The following is a 15,812-nucleotide window of genomic DNA, read 5'->3' as shown; positions in this document are numbered from 1 at the left end:
TGATTAAGAAACGCCAGGGTATGAAAGCTTCCAATCCAACAGACCAGATCGAATTGGCCGAGATATCAAAGCTAATCAATAAGCGGAAGGTGGCCGGTATAAGGAGAAGTATAACTAGGAGAAAATTGAGAATGCTGTAAAGAACGGGGGAAGCCTTAAAGCGGTACAAAAGAAATTGGGTATAGGCAAAAACCAGATGTATGTAATGAGGGACAAGGCGGGCAACGCCATCACGAATATGGACAAGATAGTCAAAGTAGCCGAGGAGTACTATACAGATCTCTACAGTAGCCAAAATAGTCAGGACCGTAATGAGATTGGCAGTAGGGAAAAACAGTCAGACGTTCCACCAGTGACGAAGGACGAGGTCAAGAAAGCATTAGAAACTATTAAAAGGGGGAAATCAGCTGAACTGTATCAGATAACTACAGATTTGTTAAAGGACGGGAGGGGATATATCATGCTAGAAAAACTGGCCACACTGTATCGCAGTGCCTGCATGGTGTCATCGACGGTACCGGAACCATGGAAGAATTCAAACATTATCCTCATTCACAAGAACGGGGACTCTAAGGACCTTAAAAATTACAGACCAATCAGCGTACTGTCTGTTACCTATACGGTATTTACTAAGGTAATCGCTAATAGAATCAGGACAACCTTAGACTGCAATCAAGCAAAGGATCAAGCAGGTTTTCGGAAAGGATACTCTACTATCTATTATATCGATATCATCAATCAGGTGATAGAAAAATGCTCGGAATATAACCAGCCCTTATACATAGCATTCATTGATTACGAAAAAGCATTTTACTCAGTTGAAACCTCGGCGGTGATGCAGGCATTGCGAAATCGGGGGGTAGACGAGCCGTACGTGAAAGTGCTGGAAGATATTTATAGTGGCTGCACAGCTACCATAGTTCTGCATAAAGAAAATAACAAAATTCCCATGAAGAAAGGTGTTAGGCAAGGAGACACAATCTCCCCAGTACTATTCACAGCTTGATTAGAGGGCGTATTCAGAGACTTGGATTGGGAGCAGTTAGGGATAAGGGTAGATGGAGAATACTTCAGTAATCTGCGATTTGCTGATGACATTGCCTTGCTAAGCAACTCGGGGGATGAACTGCAAATAATGCATGATGACCTAGACAGGAAAAGTAGAAAGATAGGCTTGAAAATCAATATGCGGAAGACTAAGGTAATGTTCAACAGCCTCGGGTAGGAACAGCAGTTTACGTTAGGTAGCGAAGTACTGGAAGTAGTAGGCGATTATGTCTACTTAGGACAGGTAGTAACCGCAGATCCGGACCATGAAAAGGAAATAACAAGAAGAATAAGATTGGGATGGAGCGCATTTGGCAAGCACTCGCAGATTATTACCAGCAGCTTACCGGTATCCCTCAAGAGGAAAGTATACAACAGTTGCATCTTACCTGTACTCGCCTATGGGGGTGAAACATGGAGGCTAACAAAGAGGGTTCTACTTAAGTTGAGGACAATGCAGAGGGCCATGGAACGAAAAATGTTAGGGGTAACATTAAGAGATATGAAGCGTGCAGAGTGGGTCAGAGAAATAGCTCAAGTTACCGACATTCTAGTGGAAATTAAGGAGAAGAAATGGGCATGGACGGGACATGTAGTGCGAAGAGAGGATAACCGATGGTCGCTTAGGGTAACAAACTGGATTCCAAAAGAAGGAAAGCGTAGCAGGGGGCAGCAGAAAGTTAGGTTAAGAAGCTCGCGGGGGTCAAGTGGATGCAGCTAGCACAGAACCGGGTTAAGTGGAGAAATATGGGAGAGGCCTTCGCCCTGCAGTGGGTATAGTCAGGCTGATGATGAGGATGATAGTAAATGGTCTACTCATAGAACTGCCTAACTCTCAATACCATTCTCTGACAATAAAAGCAAAATATGATTAACTTCGGCTCCACTTTTTATCGGAGGCGGCGTGCAAGCGGACCGGAGCAGCGAAGGTGTCGCTTTTATATCAGTCACTCGGTACGGCTCAGCGATCCTCGGGAAGGATTCAGCATTGACATTTCGCTTATTATTTACGGGAACAACAAACTTTAGCACACTTTTTAAAGTTTTGCGTATCGTCGGCGCGCACGACTAGGAGCAGCCCCCCCTATGACCCCAGGGCTAAAATAATAAATGCAAAGCCTTGTCTGAAAATGCTGAACCTTCCTAAACACACACACACACGCACGCACGCACGCACGCACACACACGCGCGCGCGCACGCACGCACGCACACACACACACACACACACACACACACACACACACACACACACACACACACACACACACACACACACACACACACACACACACACACACACACACACACACACACACACACACACACACACACACACACACACACACACACACACACACACACACACACACACACACACACACGGGTGTTTGAGGGAAGGTGATCATTAACTTTAAAAAATGAAAAAATAAAGAGCACTGCAGAATCTACATTGTAGTAATGCGAAAGCACGGATGCTGCTGTTGGTTGCTTCTAGTTGCTTAATTCACTCCATGTTTACACATTTTAGTCTTTGGTACTTTCAAATTGTACGCCAATACCTTCCCATATGCCCCTTTTCGGCTCTGCTTCCGGTTGCGTGACGTCACATCCTTGACGTCCCATTTTTGTATTTGATACATTCAAATGTGGCGCACAGTGATTGGCTAATGCGACGATTTTCGCATTTACGCTTACATCTCTTGCCTCTAATTAATTACGGAATTAACCTGTTGGCTTAATAATTTTTCGGATACATTACGTCACCCTCTATCGATTGAAACCACTCATTAACCTCTACCGCTTCTCAATTACTCACAACCGCTACGGACAAGATTTTGCGTGTTTTGCCTCTAATTAATTACCTAATTAACTTTTCGGCCTAATTATTTTTCGGCTACAACAATACGTCACTCTCTATCGATTGACACCACTCATTAACCTCTATCGCTTCTCAGTTTAAAACCGCTGCGGGCAAGATTTTGCGTGATTTGCCTCTAATTGCCTAATTAACTTACTGGCCTAGTTATTTTTCGGCCACAACAATTGGTCACTCTCTATCGATTGACACCACTCATTAACCTCTTCCACTTCTTAATTACTCACAACTGCTGCGGACAACTTATACATTTTTGCCTGTAATTAATTACCTCATTAACTTATTGGCCTAATTATTTTTGGGACATAACATTAGGTCATTCTCTATCTATCGACACCACTCATTAAGCTCTACCGCTTCTCAATTACAACTGCTGCGGACACAATTTTGCTGACGCGGTCTGCGGGCGCGGTCTACGGACAGAAATCTGTGAACATAGCGAAGTAATGCTTTCGCATTAATAGGGTTTTTGAGTTAAAGAGAAGCTATTCGCGGCACAATAATTGCAGTGCTGGTGGCTGTCAAAAACATGCGAATCATGTTAACAAGTTTTTAATTAAATTCTGATATTTACCTTTTTAAGTATTGCTGATAGGCTCCCTCTTGCAATTAGTAATTTGTAGCCGACCGTTAGTAATGCCATTTCTGTTTTTAGAATTTCGAAAATGCGAATCTGCTTGTCGCTACGTGGCAGGATATTCTGGGTTTTCGCGGCGCGTGAAATCGAAACCGCGTGGCCTGTGCGGGTATATATCCACACCCTCAAGCTCGCGTTACTCAAGGGGGCAGACACGTTGCTTGCTGTGTCCCACCCATGGTCCCGTCCGTCTCCTGCTGCCTTACTTTCTAAGCAAAGCTGAGTCACTGGCTGCCGCACTTGGCGAACGCGTTTCTTGGCTTGAATGCGCGGCTTGCGGCTTGGACTGGTTACAGTGCATAAGCAGCATAACTGCTTCGGTCTTGCGATTTTTGTTTATCTGTGTATCAATTTTATCCTGCCCGTTCCAACGTACCGAGAGCATGTACTGGCATCGCCGATCTTTTTCTAGGAAAGCACCGGCAGGTCAAGTTCTTGTCATTCGGGCGGATGTAAAATGAAAGTTACGCGCGTACTTATATTTTTTAAGTGCGTAACACTACTAGCCGCAATCACGGATTTTGCTGATGTCTGTCCGAAGCCGCTCACTCTCTCTTCGTGAACTTGAAGTGGAGAAAGAGAAGGTGGCTACGCGCGCGTCTCGCGGCTCAGCATTGAGGAGGTGGAGCGGCCGCAGAGCTGTAGTAGAAGCCGCTCTCTCTGTCCATCCATCTCTCCATGAACTTGAAGAAGAGGAAGGGAAAGCGGCGACGTCCGCATTAGCCACCATATCCCGCATCACGCGACTCAACACTGAGGGGGCGGAGCGACCGCATGGATTAAGACAGTGAGAGAGGGGCGTGTCAGTTGCGGACGTGGCGGCCGTCGCTGGGGCAGCGTGTGTGCGTTTGCTTCTGGTCGCAATGGATGAGTTCAGGCGTAGTGCTAGCGCACAAGGAGGACACACACGGCGGGTAGGCGGTCAGGACAAACGCTAGACTTACAATTGAAGTTTATTCCAGAAAGGACACATTTATACTTTTTTTTTCCTCCTCCTAACATGCTCGCTGGTGCCGCCTTCAGTTGCAGTCGCGTCAGAAGTGATAAAAGCGGCTTAAAAACGCCACGTTTACAGACTGCACTGAGAAGATTAAATTCGATAATTCTGAAATGCAAATGGGACGAAGAGCATGAGGAATACGGTATGAAAAATCTTTTACAGAATCAAAATATAAACACAAAATAAAACCGGTGTGGCGAAAGAAATTTTCAAAAGGTGACGTGAAAGCTAAAACGGACATGTGTAAAGGCAAGCCGAGGTGACGTTAGATGAAACAGACAAAACAACCATAAAAAGATAAAAACTACACCGCGATAACCCAGCAACAATAGAAACAGCAACAATTAGATGAGAGAGACAAAACAACCATGAATTGATAAAAACTACACCACGACAACCCCAGCAAAAAAAGAGCAGGAGCTCCAACGCAAGTAAAGAAGCACAAAAACCTTGGCGCAACCCCAGGCACAAGTCTTAGGGCAGAGGAAGGAGTTATGGGAGAAAACAATTAGCCCGCCAGATAGTACCAAGGGCCACGAAGAATCATCAGCTACTGGTGATGAAAAACCTTCATAATTTTTGATAGCCACCATCACTTTCTAGATATTCCCATTCTTTATTACTAAGCGCGACAGAGGGCTTACTTACGCATATATCTCCTGCCTGCTTTATATAGAGGGCCTCAAGGATTTCCCTGCTGTCTGGCTGTCGACATCGAAATATCTGCATGCTCATTTATCACCACCTCCGTTTCCCGCCTCTCTGCACAGACGGCGCCGTCATTTTCACCCCGTCCGACAGCTTTGCATCTCTTCACGGTCTGCTTCTGGTTACTGCCCAAAACGGCTTCAGCATGATGGCATTCAACCGTTTTCTGAACCGCTGATCATTTCTCCGTGGTAAGTGCCTTGTCCATGTCCAGCTCATCCATGCCTTGATCGTCCCCGACCGTTGCACTGGGTACATTCGATTTTCCAGTCTCGGACTGCTTGCTGACAGGTCTCGGTTTCCGCTGTGACAGGAAGCAGCGTGATGGTCACATGACCTTGCGAGCTCCCTCCATCGTTTGCTTTTGACCGCTCTTAGCAGACTATGCCAACCATCAGTCACCACGACTCAGTTCTTTCGTAGTGACGCCGCACGCACGTTTAGTACGTGTAATAGCAAAGATAGATAGCAGAGGCGCATATCAATCGGTGCTTTTCGCGAACGGAGTGTGGCATGCCGGAATGGAAGCGTTTTGCAGACCTCAGTTTGTCAAGGTTTTTTTGCCGTCGCTGCTCACAAAGTTCTTCCATGCATCTAGCTCACTGCACTCGAAAGCAGAATAAATCGTCTTCAAAAGCATTTGCAATAAGCGTTAGCTGCTCCAGCACAAATCGCTTCGCTTGCGACGCTTTCAGAAACTGTGCACTGAAAAGATCGCGAAACAGGTGAAGAACTTCTAGGCAGCACTAAAAAGCAATCCGTGTTCGGGGCTCTGGACGCTTCCATGTGCAGTGAAATTCAAGCCTAAAAGCGAAGACGCAATGTTCAAACGTCTTACAGCCTCTTAGAGATTGCGTCATTGTTTAGCGCACGATATCGTACGCAGGAACACGAAAAGTACTCAGAATGCGCTCGGGGTCTAACTCAAAATGGCCGCCGGCCCAGAAGCTTTAGTGGTGGGCGGGGCTTCTGGGCTGCTCGAGGAAAATCGAACGCCAGACAGCTATCAACAAGTAGTCCCGGACAGTCCGGGACTGATAATCGAATGTACCCACTGACTCCTCTTCCTGCCTAATCTCTTACTTTGGTTACGTCTGTTTCTCCCGCTGCAGCCGAAATCTTATCTGGTTCTGTCCACGCAAGTCTCGCCCCACCACAATGCGCCCAGTTTCTTCACTTACTGAACAAGTATCGCTCGATCTTAGTTCGATATCGCAAAAAGCCGACTAGGTCGTACGTTTACCGTGACCCACGAAGTCAATGCCAGTACCCAGGAGCCACTGCGTCAGCGCGCCCGTACCGCGTCTCGGCGCCCGGCCGAACGACGGACATGTTTCAGCTGGGTGCAACTCAACCTTCCAGCAGTCTGTGGGCCTCACCTATGGTCCTTTTACATGAAAAGGATGGCTCTACGGTTTTGCGCCGATTATCGGCGCCTCAACACTGCACCCGAAAAGATATTTATCGGCTGCCTCGAGTTGATGAAGCCTTCGATTGCTTGCAAGGAGCTGAATTGTTTCTTCTTTAGATCTGCAATCAGGATATTGGAAAGTGCCCTTGGCGGATGCCACGCCAGCGCCAAAACAGCTTTTGTGACACCTGATGGCCTATACGAATTCGCCATGTTCTTAGGACTTAGTAATGTATTAGCCACTTTCGAGTGCATGATGGATTCGAATCTTCATGACCTGATGCGGCATGTCTGCGCTAAATTCTCTTATGACTTTGAGATCCACCTTATTCATTTGGAGTGCGTGTTGAACTGCTTAACCCAAGCCGGGCTCCAACTTAATCAGAAGTGTCGCTTTGGCGCCCCCAAATTCACGATTTTAGGCCACGTCGTCCCAAAGAATGACATGCTTCTTGATCCTGTCAAACTTCGCGTTGCCACTGAGTTCCTGGAGCCGTCAACTATGAAGAAACTTTGAAGATTTCTCGGTCTGCGCTCCTATATTCGACGTTTTCGAAATTTCGCCTCTATCATCGCGCCTCTGACGAATTTCCTGCTCGGCGACAGCGGCCTATGCGGTTGAACAACTGCCTGCGACGCCGCGTTCACGACCTTGCGCCGTCTCCAAATCTCGCCTCCAATTTTGCAGCACTTCGCTCCAACTGCTCCCATTGAAATTCATACCGATGTCCGTGGCGTTGGACTCGTGCTTACGCGACACGAACCCGGCTTTGACGAATACGCTATTGTCTACGCGAGCTGTTCCTTGATTAAAGGCGAATCCATGCAATTTCTCTGTCACAGAAAAGGGATGCCTAGCCTTCATCTGGGGGATCTCCAGGTTTCGCCCTTATGTGTACAGCCGCCCTTTAGACATCGTCATTGTCCACAGTTCCCTGTGCTGGCTTTCCTTGAAAGACCTATACGGTTCGGCTCGCTCGGTGGCTCTTCGCCTTCAGGAGTTCGATATTCGTGTCACCTATCGCCCCGGCCGGAAGTACGACGCCGACGCCTTGTCCCGCTCTCCCCTGCCACCTCACAGCGTCTGCCTTTCACGCGTCGACTGCTCTTCGCTAGGATTTCCATTGGACAACATGGTCGGCGAGCAACAGAACCCCTGGATCTTGTCAGCTTTCTCTCGGATCCCTCGGCCGCACCTATACCCCGCGTCATCCGCCGGCAAGCTGCCCACTTCGTCATTCGTGACGGCCTCTTGTACCGCCGAAACTACACATCTGATGGTTGGAAGTGGCTGCTTGCCAACCAAGCACATTTAAGGTCGGAAATCTGCGCATTATTTTACGATGACTTGCAGTGTGCTCATGCCAGCACCTTTAAAACATGACATAATTCGCCTCCGATATTATTTCCCTGGTATGTTTACCTACGTTCGCAAGTACGTCCGCTTGTGTGCCGACTGCCAACGTCGAAAGCCTGCTACTCACCACTTAGTCGCCCCGATGCACTCTTTCTTGCCCCTCGCTGCCCTTTGAGCGCATTGGGATCGACCTCTACTGACCGCTTCCGTACTGCTGCCGGAAACCGCTAGGTTATCGTAGCTGTCGATTACCGGACAGGTTACGTCGAAACCCCGGCCCTCACTGATGCTACGGTATCCCATGTTGCATCTTTCATCTTGCACCACTTCATTCTGCACTCCGTGCACCTCGCGAACTGCTGAGCGACCGGGGGCGCGTCTTTCTTTCGGCGGTTGTGGAATCTCTTCTTCAAAAATCTAACATCATTCACCGACGAATTGTATATGAGGGAAAGGTTTGACCGCACCTTGGACGACATGCTCTCCATGAACGTAAGTGGCGTCTGGCCATTCCGACTGGGACTGGCTCCTACCTTTCGTTATGTCTGTTTGTAGCACCGCCACGCAGACCACTGCTGGTTTCTCAACGACTTTTTTTTTATTCTCTATATGGGCGAGAATCTTCGTCACCATCCTTCCTTACCGGCCTGACGCGTCCTCAGCTGTCTGAAGCTTCCAAGCACGCTGAGGAAGGCCGTCGGCTCGCTCAGTCTTTGACATCCAGTGAGCAAGGATGTCAAAAATCCCGCTTATACTCTGCCACTTTACTCACACTCCGGACATCTTCCGACCCGGCTCTCTCGTCTGGCTTCGCGTGCTATCTATACCACATCCAGCCTCTCGTCCATACGTCTGCCCAAATATCGACCCCATCACATCCTCAAGCGCACTTCTCCGGTCAACTTAATAGTGGAAACCGTGAAGCTAGTGACTGGTATCCGTCGACGTAACTGAGAAACCGTCCTTGTGTGCCGCCTCAAGCCGTACTATTTCGCCAGGGCTAGGCCGGGGATAATTGTAAAGGAAGTTGGGCACCTGTGTTAGCTGCTACGCGCGACGCGAAATAAAGGTATTGACTGAAAAGTTAGGTATCGGTTTACGGCCGGCTTCGGCCTTTCTTCTCTGATCAGAAACCGCATATATAAACACCTTACATGTACTTTAACAAATTAACATAGAGAAAAGAAAGTGCTTATGTAACGTGACAGTGCATACAGAGGGTACAAAAGGGCTCGTTCACACTGCGTACTGCTTAGGAGCAGTCATCAGTTGGACTTGCGCGCCAGCACCTATATCAGAAACATAATTACTGACGGCAACGACCTGTTGACATGGTTAGTCACGCCATTGGTATATGTTTGAGACGCTGCGCGGCAAAGAACAAGTGTCGAAGACCGACGCAAGATGCGATGATCCAGCGTGAGATTCTCAATATGCACAATCATTGTATTTGTTGTTGTGTAGGGCGATAGCATATTCACTACGAAACAAGCAACAGCACCAGGCATGTGCGCAAGCATCCACACTATGAAGGATTGGCTGCTGCTCTGCAAGGCGACAACTCTACTCGATCTAGCGGCCAATTTCAGCGAGCTGGGAAAAAACGGGACAGTTCAGGCATTTTTTGTGGCGCCGCGGTCAAAACCTTTAGGTAATGTCGATGAATTAGCGGCGCACATAGAAAACAAATGGAAGATTGGTGGCGCAAAACTGGAGGTGACGACCGTAGTGGTAGACTCATATTAATGGTATTATATGTATGCACGCCACTTGCCTTATTTATAAGCGACTGCCCCAAACAGGCGGGGGTCCAGGGTTCGAACCTCCGAACAGGACAATGTTTTAAACTACGAAGTTCCCGTGAAAGCTATATAGCTTTTCTTTGTGGCCGTATGGCAGCACTATGGTGGACATTAATGAGGAATTAATCTCTTATTATCGGGCGATGCTGTAGAACTTATGCAATCTGTGGCCCAGGAAAGCCTGTCAGCAGGTGCATCTATAGAGACGAGAAGTGGGGTCCGGTATAGCTATTACCAATACAACTTGACAGCATAACTATCAACAATACGCCCGTTGTAATATATTGTACTTACGTCGAAACACACGTACACATCTTATCGTTACAAATGCACATGCCTGCTGCACATTGATTTCGTCCGGCGGAGCAGCGACATTTGCACACAGCTGTTTTATGTGAAATTTAGCTATGCTCACCGTACGTTGTAGAACCAGAATCCCATCACGATGACGCCCATGAGCAGCACAGCGGTACCAATGAGGGTAGCAAATATCGCTCCCTTGCTTCGGCGGCTTCGAGGTTTCTCCAGAGACGTCGATGTTGACGCATCTTTTGTTGATGCCAAAACGTTGGTGCTGAGCGAGTCGGTCTTGTCTGTTCCGAATTCGTTCGACATGAGCGAAGTTGAGCTGTTGTCCAGGCTCGTATCTGTCGGTACATTGGGGACTTTTGTGGACGTTGTGTTTGTGTTGTTGAGCACTTCGCTCGAGCGGGACAGTGTCATGCTTGGGGATGTAAACTGTATGCTTGCGGGTTTAGGGCATGGCTTCGGGTCTGAGAGGGTTGACGTGGGCTCTTTGCGGCGAGGGTTTGAGGCTGTGACTCTCGCAGCGTGCGTTATAGTGGTGCTGGATAGATGAAATGGGCCGCGCGTCTGCAACAACGTGCCGCGAACCTGGCCTAGCGCGGGGTTTGACGAGCTCGGTGCCAGAAAGTGTAAGGCAGACGCCGTATTCTGTGCAGTCGCCACAGCAGTCGACGAGTTCCGGAACAGCGCGCTGGTGCGGCGAAGAGCCCCAGTCAGCGGGTCACTGGGGGCACTGCTCGAAATCTGCAGGCTAGTTGTGGGGCCCCAAGCACTGCGATCTACGAGTTCGTTCCCAGAGCTTGCGGTTGCTGTTTCTAACAGTGGGTACGTTGAGTCCGCGAGCTGACTTGTTTGGAGGCTGGCAGAGAAACTTGTGCAACCTGGAAGAGGGAGGGAAAACATGAATGCTAAGCCGCTCCAAATCAATCAACAGTGGGCAATCTGGCTGGTTGATGCACCTGAGTGATTCCGGAAGCACTGCAATTTGACACGGATACGGGAAAAACTAGGACTAGCGGCCTTCCGCGAATTTCTCCATGTGTCCGTGCAGCGATGCGGAAATGCGTAAATATCTAAAGATGCAATCAACTACTGATGCCTAGACAATGATGCAACTTGCAGTTCGAGACGAGACAGGAACTTATGACTGGATTTGCGTAGTGCTGCTCCGTCTCATGGTACTTGCGTCACGCTCTCGAACCAACTATCCTAACAAAACATAACTTTTCTTTCCCGTTCACACCTGCTCGATATTTGTTTTTCCATTCGTATGATCAACCTCCAATTATTTCTTGATACAGTAACTTATTATGCTTTAAAAATTGTTTTAACTCTACTGAATACTAATCCTCGTGAGCCTGAGACTTAGAGGACAAGGACGGCGATTCCCTTGCAACTAAACTGGCTCGCTGCGCGAGAAAATGAGAAATTGGCCTTACCGACGAAGAGAAAAAGCAACGGCCAGTACATTTTTCGGCATCCACACCCGGTCGTTTTTTGCGTGTACTCCGGCCGCTACGTTAGAGAAAGGTCTGTATACATGCAGTCCTGCAGGATAAAAGGCTGTGCCTATCTTACGCCCTGAGTTGGAGTTGGCGTACCCGACGGCAGGGTTTATTTATGGCTGCCGACATTGTATATTATCCACATCTGCCAAGATCCTCCGCGTGCTTTTGCTTAAGGCAGCGATTCGAAGTGGCTGGGAACATGTAGAAAAAAGCTTGCCGGCCGGACCACACCTGCGGAACAGGGTGCTCTGTAGCGAAAAAAGTATTAAAGGATTTTTTTTTTTGTCCCCGAAGTCCTAATCCTTCAAAAATAATTTTAACTTACACCAAACTGTTTACTCGTTACGGGTCTTGCGCAGTGACGAGTGTTACCGAAATGTTTATCGAACTAGCCGTTGTGCTGCAGAGTTATCGCACTATACCACCACTTTTGACTCTCACTGTCCCTGCTGGCGCTAAGCAGACGCCCCGCGGAGCTTTGCTGCGGAAGCCGTTTCGTTTGTTGACCACTTTCGGCTTTTTTTTATTCTGTCGTCTCCAATTTCGTCGGGTTTGGAGCGAGTCGAGCACGTTGCTTGCAGCTTATTCGCATCGATATGTCCACTCAGTCGCAGCAGTGGATCAGTGTGAAGTTCACTCCGCACAGGGTGTTTATATTTCGACGGATACGCAGTTAAGGTATGTCAACCCCTTTCGTGACTGCGAAATTCGAATTTTTGTTTTTGTCGTCTAACTCCTGACGTTGAGAAATATTTTTCAGAAAGAATTGCCTTGGTCCATTCAAAAGTGACTTTTTTTTTTCCAACCGCCGTTAATTAGCAGCTGCAGTTCAGCCGGTGAAATTTTACAGACACGGCGTCTGTCTCCTAGGTCCTAAAGGTTGGTGTGCGCTCCATCGAGCAATAGCACTGGTTACAAGAACGCTTAAAATTAAGCACGCGGGGTATGCCTCAAATGACCTTATCGACAAAGTGAAGACAATGTATAGGGCGACCTCTACTCATACGAACATTTAATCAAGCGCCTGCACGAGGAAACTGAAAATGCTGACGAGTGTTTTAAGCGATAATTCGGCAAATGATTCTCTAAAGATGTGAGTTTGCCTACGCCCTTGTTTAGACTACATGATGCTGTATGTCGCTTCAGTCATAGAAATAGAGACAAAGTAGGTATCTTAAGGCAGGAGTTCAATCCGGCTACCACATCACAGTAGACCATCAGTCGACTGGTAATGAGAAACAAATTAAAAAAAGAACTGCGAAACCAGCAAACGGCAAACTCGTGAAAGCTGTGGAAGGTGCGGCTATGAGGCTGGGGATTATAGCCACATATGATTTTACATTCAGGCCTTAGAATGATTGATAAACTTTATTTCTGCTTTTCTCAGAACTTATAGTTTTGGATGTTCATTGTCACGGGAACGCTCGTAATATTTTACATTAGAAAATATTCAAAGAAAACGTACTTTGCTTTTTTTTTTTGTACATTAAGGCCGGTGTACGATGAACTGAGATATTTCATATTTATTCATGCATATGTTTTTGTGTTATGATGCTGCAACTTTAACACGGCCACCGAAGTGATACAAGTTTCGGTTTCTTGGCTATAACGCAAATAACTTTGTTCATTGCATCGATTGCTCACGCAAACATTACTACCAACACATTTACTATCAATATGCCGCAAACGACAGTCGTGACTGTTTGCTACACACTCATAGTTGGGGTTAATGGAAACAAGCTCTGCACAGCGCGCTAACAGTGTGTGTGTGTGTGTGTGTGTGTGTGTGTGTGTGTGTGTGTGTGTGTGTGTGTGTGTGTGTGTGTGTGTGTGTGTGTGTGTGTGTGTGTGTGTGTGTGTGTGTGTGTGTGTGTGTGTGTGTGTGTGTGTGTGTGTGTGTGTGTGTGTGTGTGTGTGTGTGTGTGTGTGTGTGTGTGCGTGCGTGCGTGTGTGCGTGCGTGCTGGGCTATCTTTGTGAGCCAACGCAGCGCACAATAGTGTAAACAAAGGGAGGACGACACACGCAGAAGCACTGAATTTAACACTTTTGCTTTCTTTTTTCTTGGGAAAAACGAAAATCACATACCGTGTTTATTGTAACCTAAACCGTTTTTTTTTTGTTTTTTTTTAGTATAATGAGATGCGATACCTTTGGTCGGCTTAGATTCGAGAATTTATCAATTTGATTTCCAAAGCACAATTAATTGAAACTGGAAACATGGCGCTCATATGTTGCTCCCATAAAACACCATCAAAAGACAGCACGGCAGCCATTATTAGTGCCAGCCGTATCCGACGGAAGAACTCGATAGGGTAGCTCTTACTTCACGCAGGAATTCCACGAGCCGTGAGGTTTGTCCTGTCACGCGACCTGGCAGCCCTGCGCGCTTGATATGAACGGCACTAGCAACTCCTCGAGGCTTTTAGATTTGCGCGTTAGGTCTGAGATTTCGTAACAGTTCGCACTATTTCCCGTGAGAATGGTGTGGCAGCGGTGTCCAGTGGCGCTTTCCCAAAACTGCCTTCTCGTTCTCGATTGCTACCGCGCGCAACAGAGCGAAAGCTGCGCTCGCCAAAACTGCGTGCTACAGGCGACGTGGTCATACGTGCCTCAGCAAGCCTTGCAATGATCGGCCGCGAAGGGTTATTTTATTTTATTGTAGAAAAACGCGCGAGCTAATATATATATATATATATATATATATATATATATATATATATATATATATATATATAGTCTATAGACCAACACCGATCTGTGACGTAAACACGATGCGGTGGCGCTTCTATCGCCAGCGTGGGCCGACGGGGGGTGAAAAATAGGCTTAGCGCCCATAGGAATACATGGAAGCGAAATATTCCAAAGCAGTTTTCTAATTTCACGGGTCATCTGTTATGTCGTTATTCGGTACAGAGCAACCATGAACGCCCTGGAATAGATCGTGGAAGTGCGAAATCCCATTACCGAGGCGAAGTATTTTTAAAACACCGCGAAACGTATCGGGGTGCGAGTTGAGAGGGCGACCCATAGAAATTACATGTAAACACAACTTACCGCAACATTTTGCTCAGTTCAGCAGCGTTGAACCCTTCTCATTTTTTGGTGAACGCCTTGCACGACGCCCCGACGTCATGTTGCATGGCTCACTACATTCTCTTGCAAGTAATGCAAGTCTGACGACTTGCGGGACCGCTCACAGCACGAGAAACTGACCGCGCACAGTTGCAGACGACCATGCACTACTCACTGTCGCTAGCAGACGCTCCGGAGCTGGAGGCGGCCGCGGTGGGTATCGCCAGCTACGCTGTCGTCTGCTGCAATGCGCGAATCTCGTTCGGTCCATATTGTCGTATGGCGTTTAACTGCTTTTTAAATGTAATTCTGTCTAAGACGTATCACTGGAGCGACAGTATTATCAAGCATATTCTATGCGGCAGCATATCAGACTGTAAGCAAAACTGCGCGATTCGCTACACCCAGCTTGCCTTTTGGCGGTATCTGGATTCATAACACAGGTTATTCGGGGAGTTTTAAAAGTAGACTGCCTCCGTAATGACGCACCATACTTTATCACACACTTCTTCAAAGCGCTGGTCAACGTTTAACGACCGGCCACCACTTCTGATGCACTGCGAAATGAGAAAAATGTTCCGGTAAGTTGTGTTTACGTGTATTTCTACGGATCGCCCTCCCAACTCGCACCCTAACATGTTTCGCGGTGTTTTAAAAATACTTCGCCTTAGTAATGGGACTTCATATTTTGATGACCTGTTCTAGGATGTTCATGGTTGATTTGTACCGAATAACGACATCACAGGTGCCTCGTGAAAACTGCTTTGGAATATTTCGATTCCATGTATTCCTAGGGACGCTAACCCTATTTTTCACCCCCAGTCGGCTGCGGCGCCGCGAGCGCCCCCTTTGTTTGTAAACACGATGTTGGTCTATAGCACGGAGTAAGACAGGAGCGCCGACTCAGGCGCGCTGCAATGCATTCGGCGTAGGCCGATTTTGCTACACGAACGCCGAGCCGGCGTCCGGCGCTCGCTTCAGACTGCACTCTCTTCCTCCGCTCCCCTTTCCTCGCTGACGCGACTTTGGTCACGCTTTCCTCCTCTCTCTATCCTCCTTGCACAGAGACAAATATGCGCGCCACCT

The 15,812-nt window shown here is 47.6% G+C and overlaps 1 protein-coding gene across 1 annotated transcript in view; it reads right to left on the bottom strand.

Annotated features, from left to right (window-relative positions):
- The window catches only part of LOC146201861 (uncharacterized), a 52,797-nt gene extending 41,773 nt beyond the window's left edge, over window positions 1–11,024 (bottom strand). The window contains exon 1 of the mRNA XM_084587827.1: window positions 10,255–11,024. Coding sequence (XP_084443953.1) covers window positions 10,255–10,562 — 308 coding nt within the window. The 5' untranslated portion in view covers window positions 10,563–11,024. The remainder of the gene's footprint in view (window positions 1–10,254) is intronic.
- Window positions 11,025–15,812: the final 4,788 nt, after the last annotated feature.

This window comes from Amblyomma maculatum, chromosome 1 (genome assembly GCF_055883805.1).
Source record: "Amblyomma maculatum isolate TAMU_Amacu chromosome 1, ASM5588380v1, whole genome shotgun sequence".
Taxonomy (NCBI): Eukaryota; Metazoa; Arthropoda; class Arachnida; order Ixodida; family Ixodidae; genus Amblyomma; species Amblyomma maculatum.
Note: the sequence above shows the minus strand (reverse complement) of the source record. Positions and strands in the feature narration are given on the sequence as shown.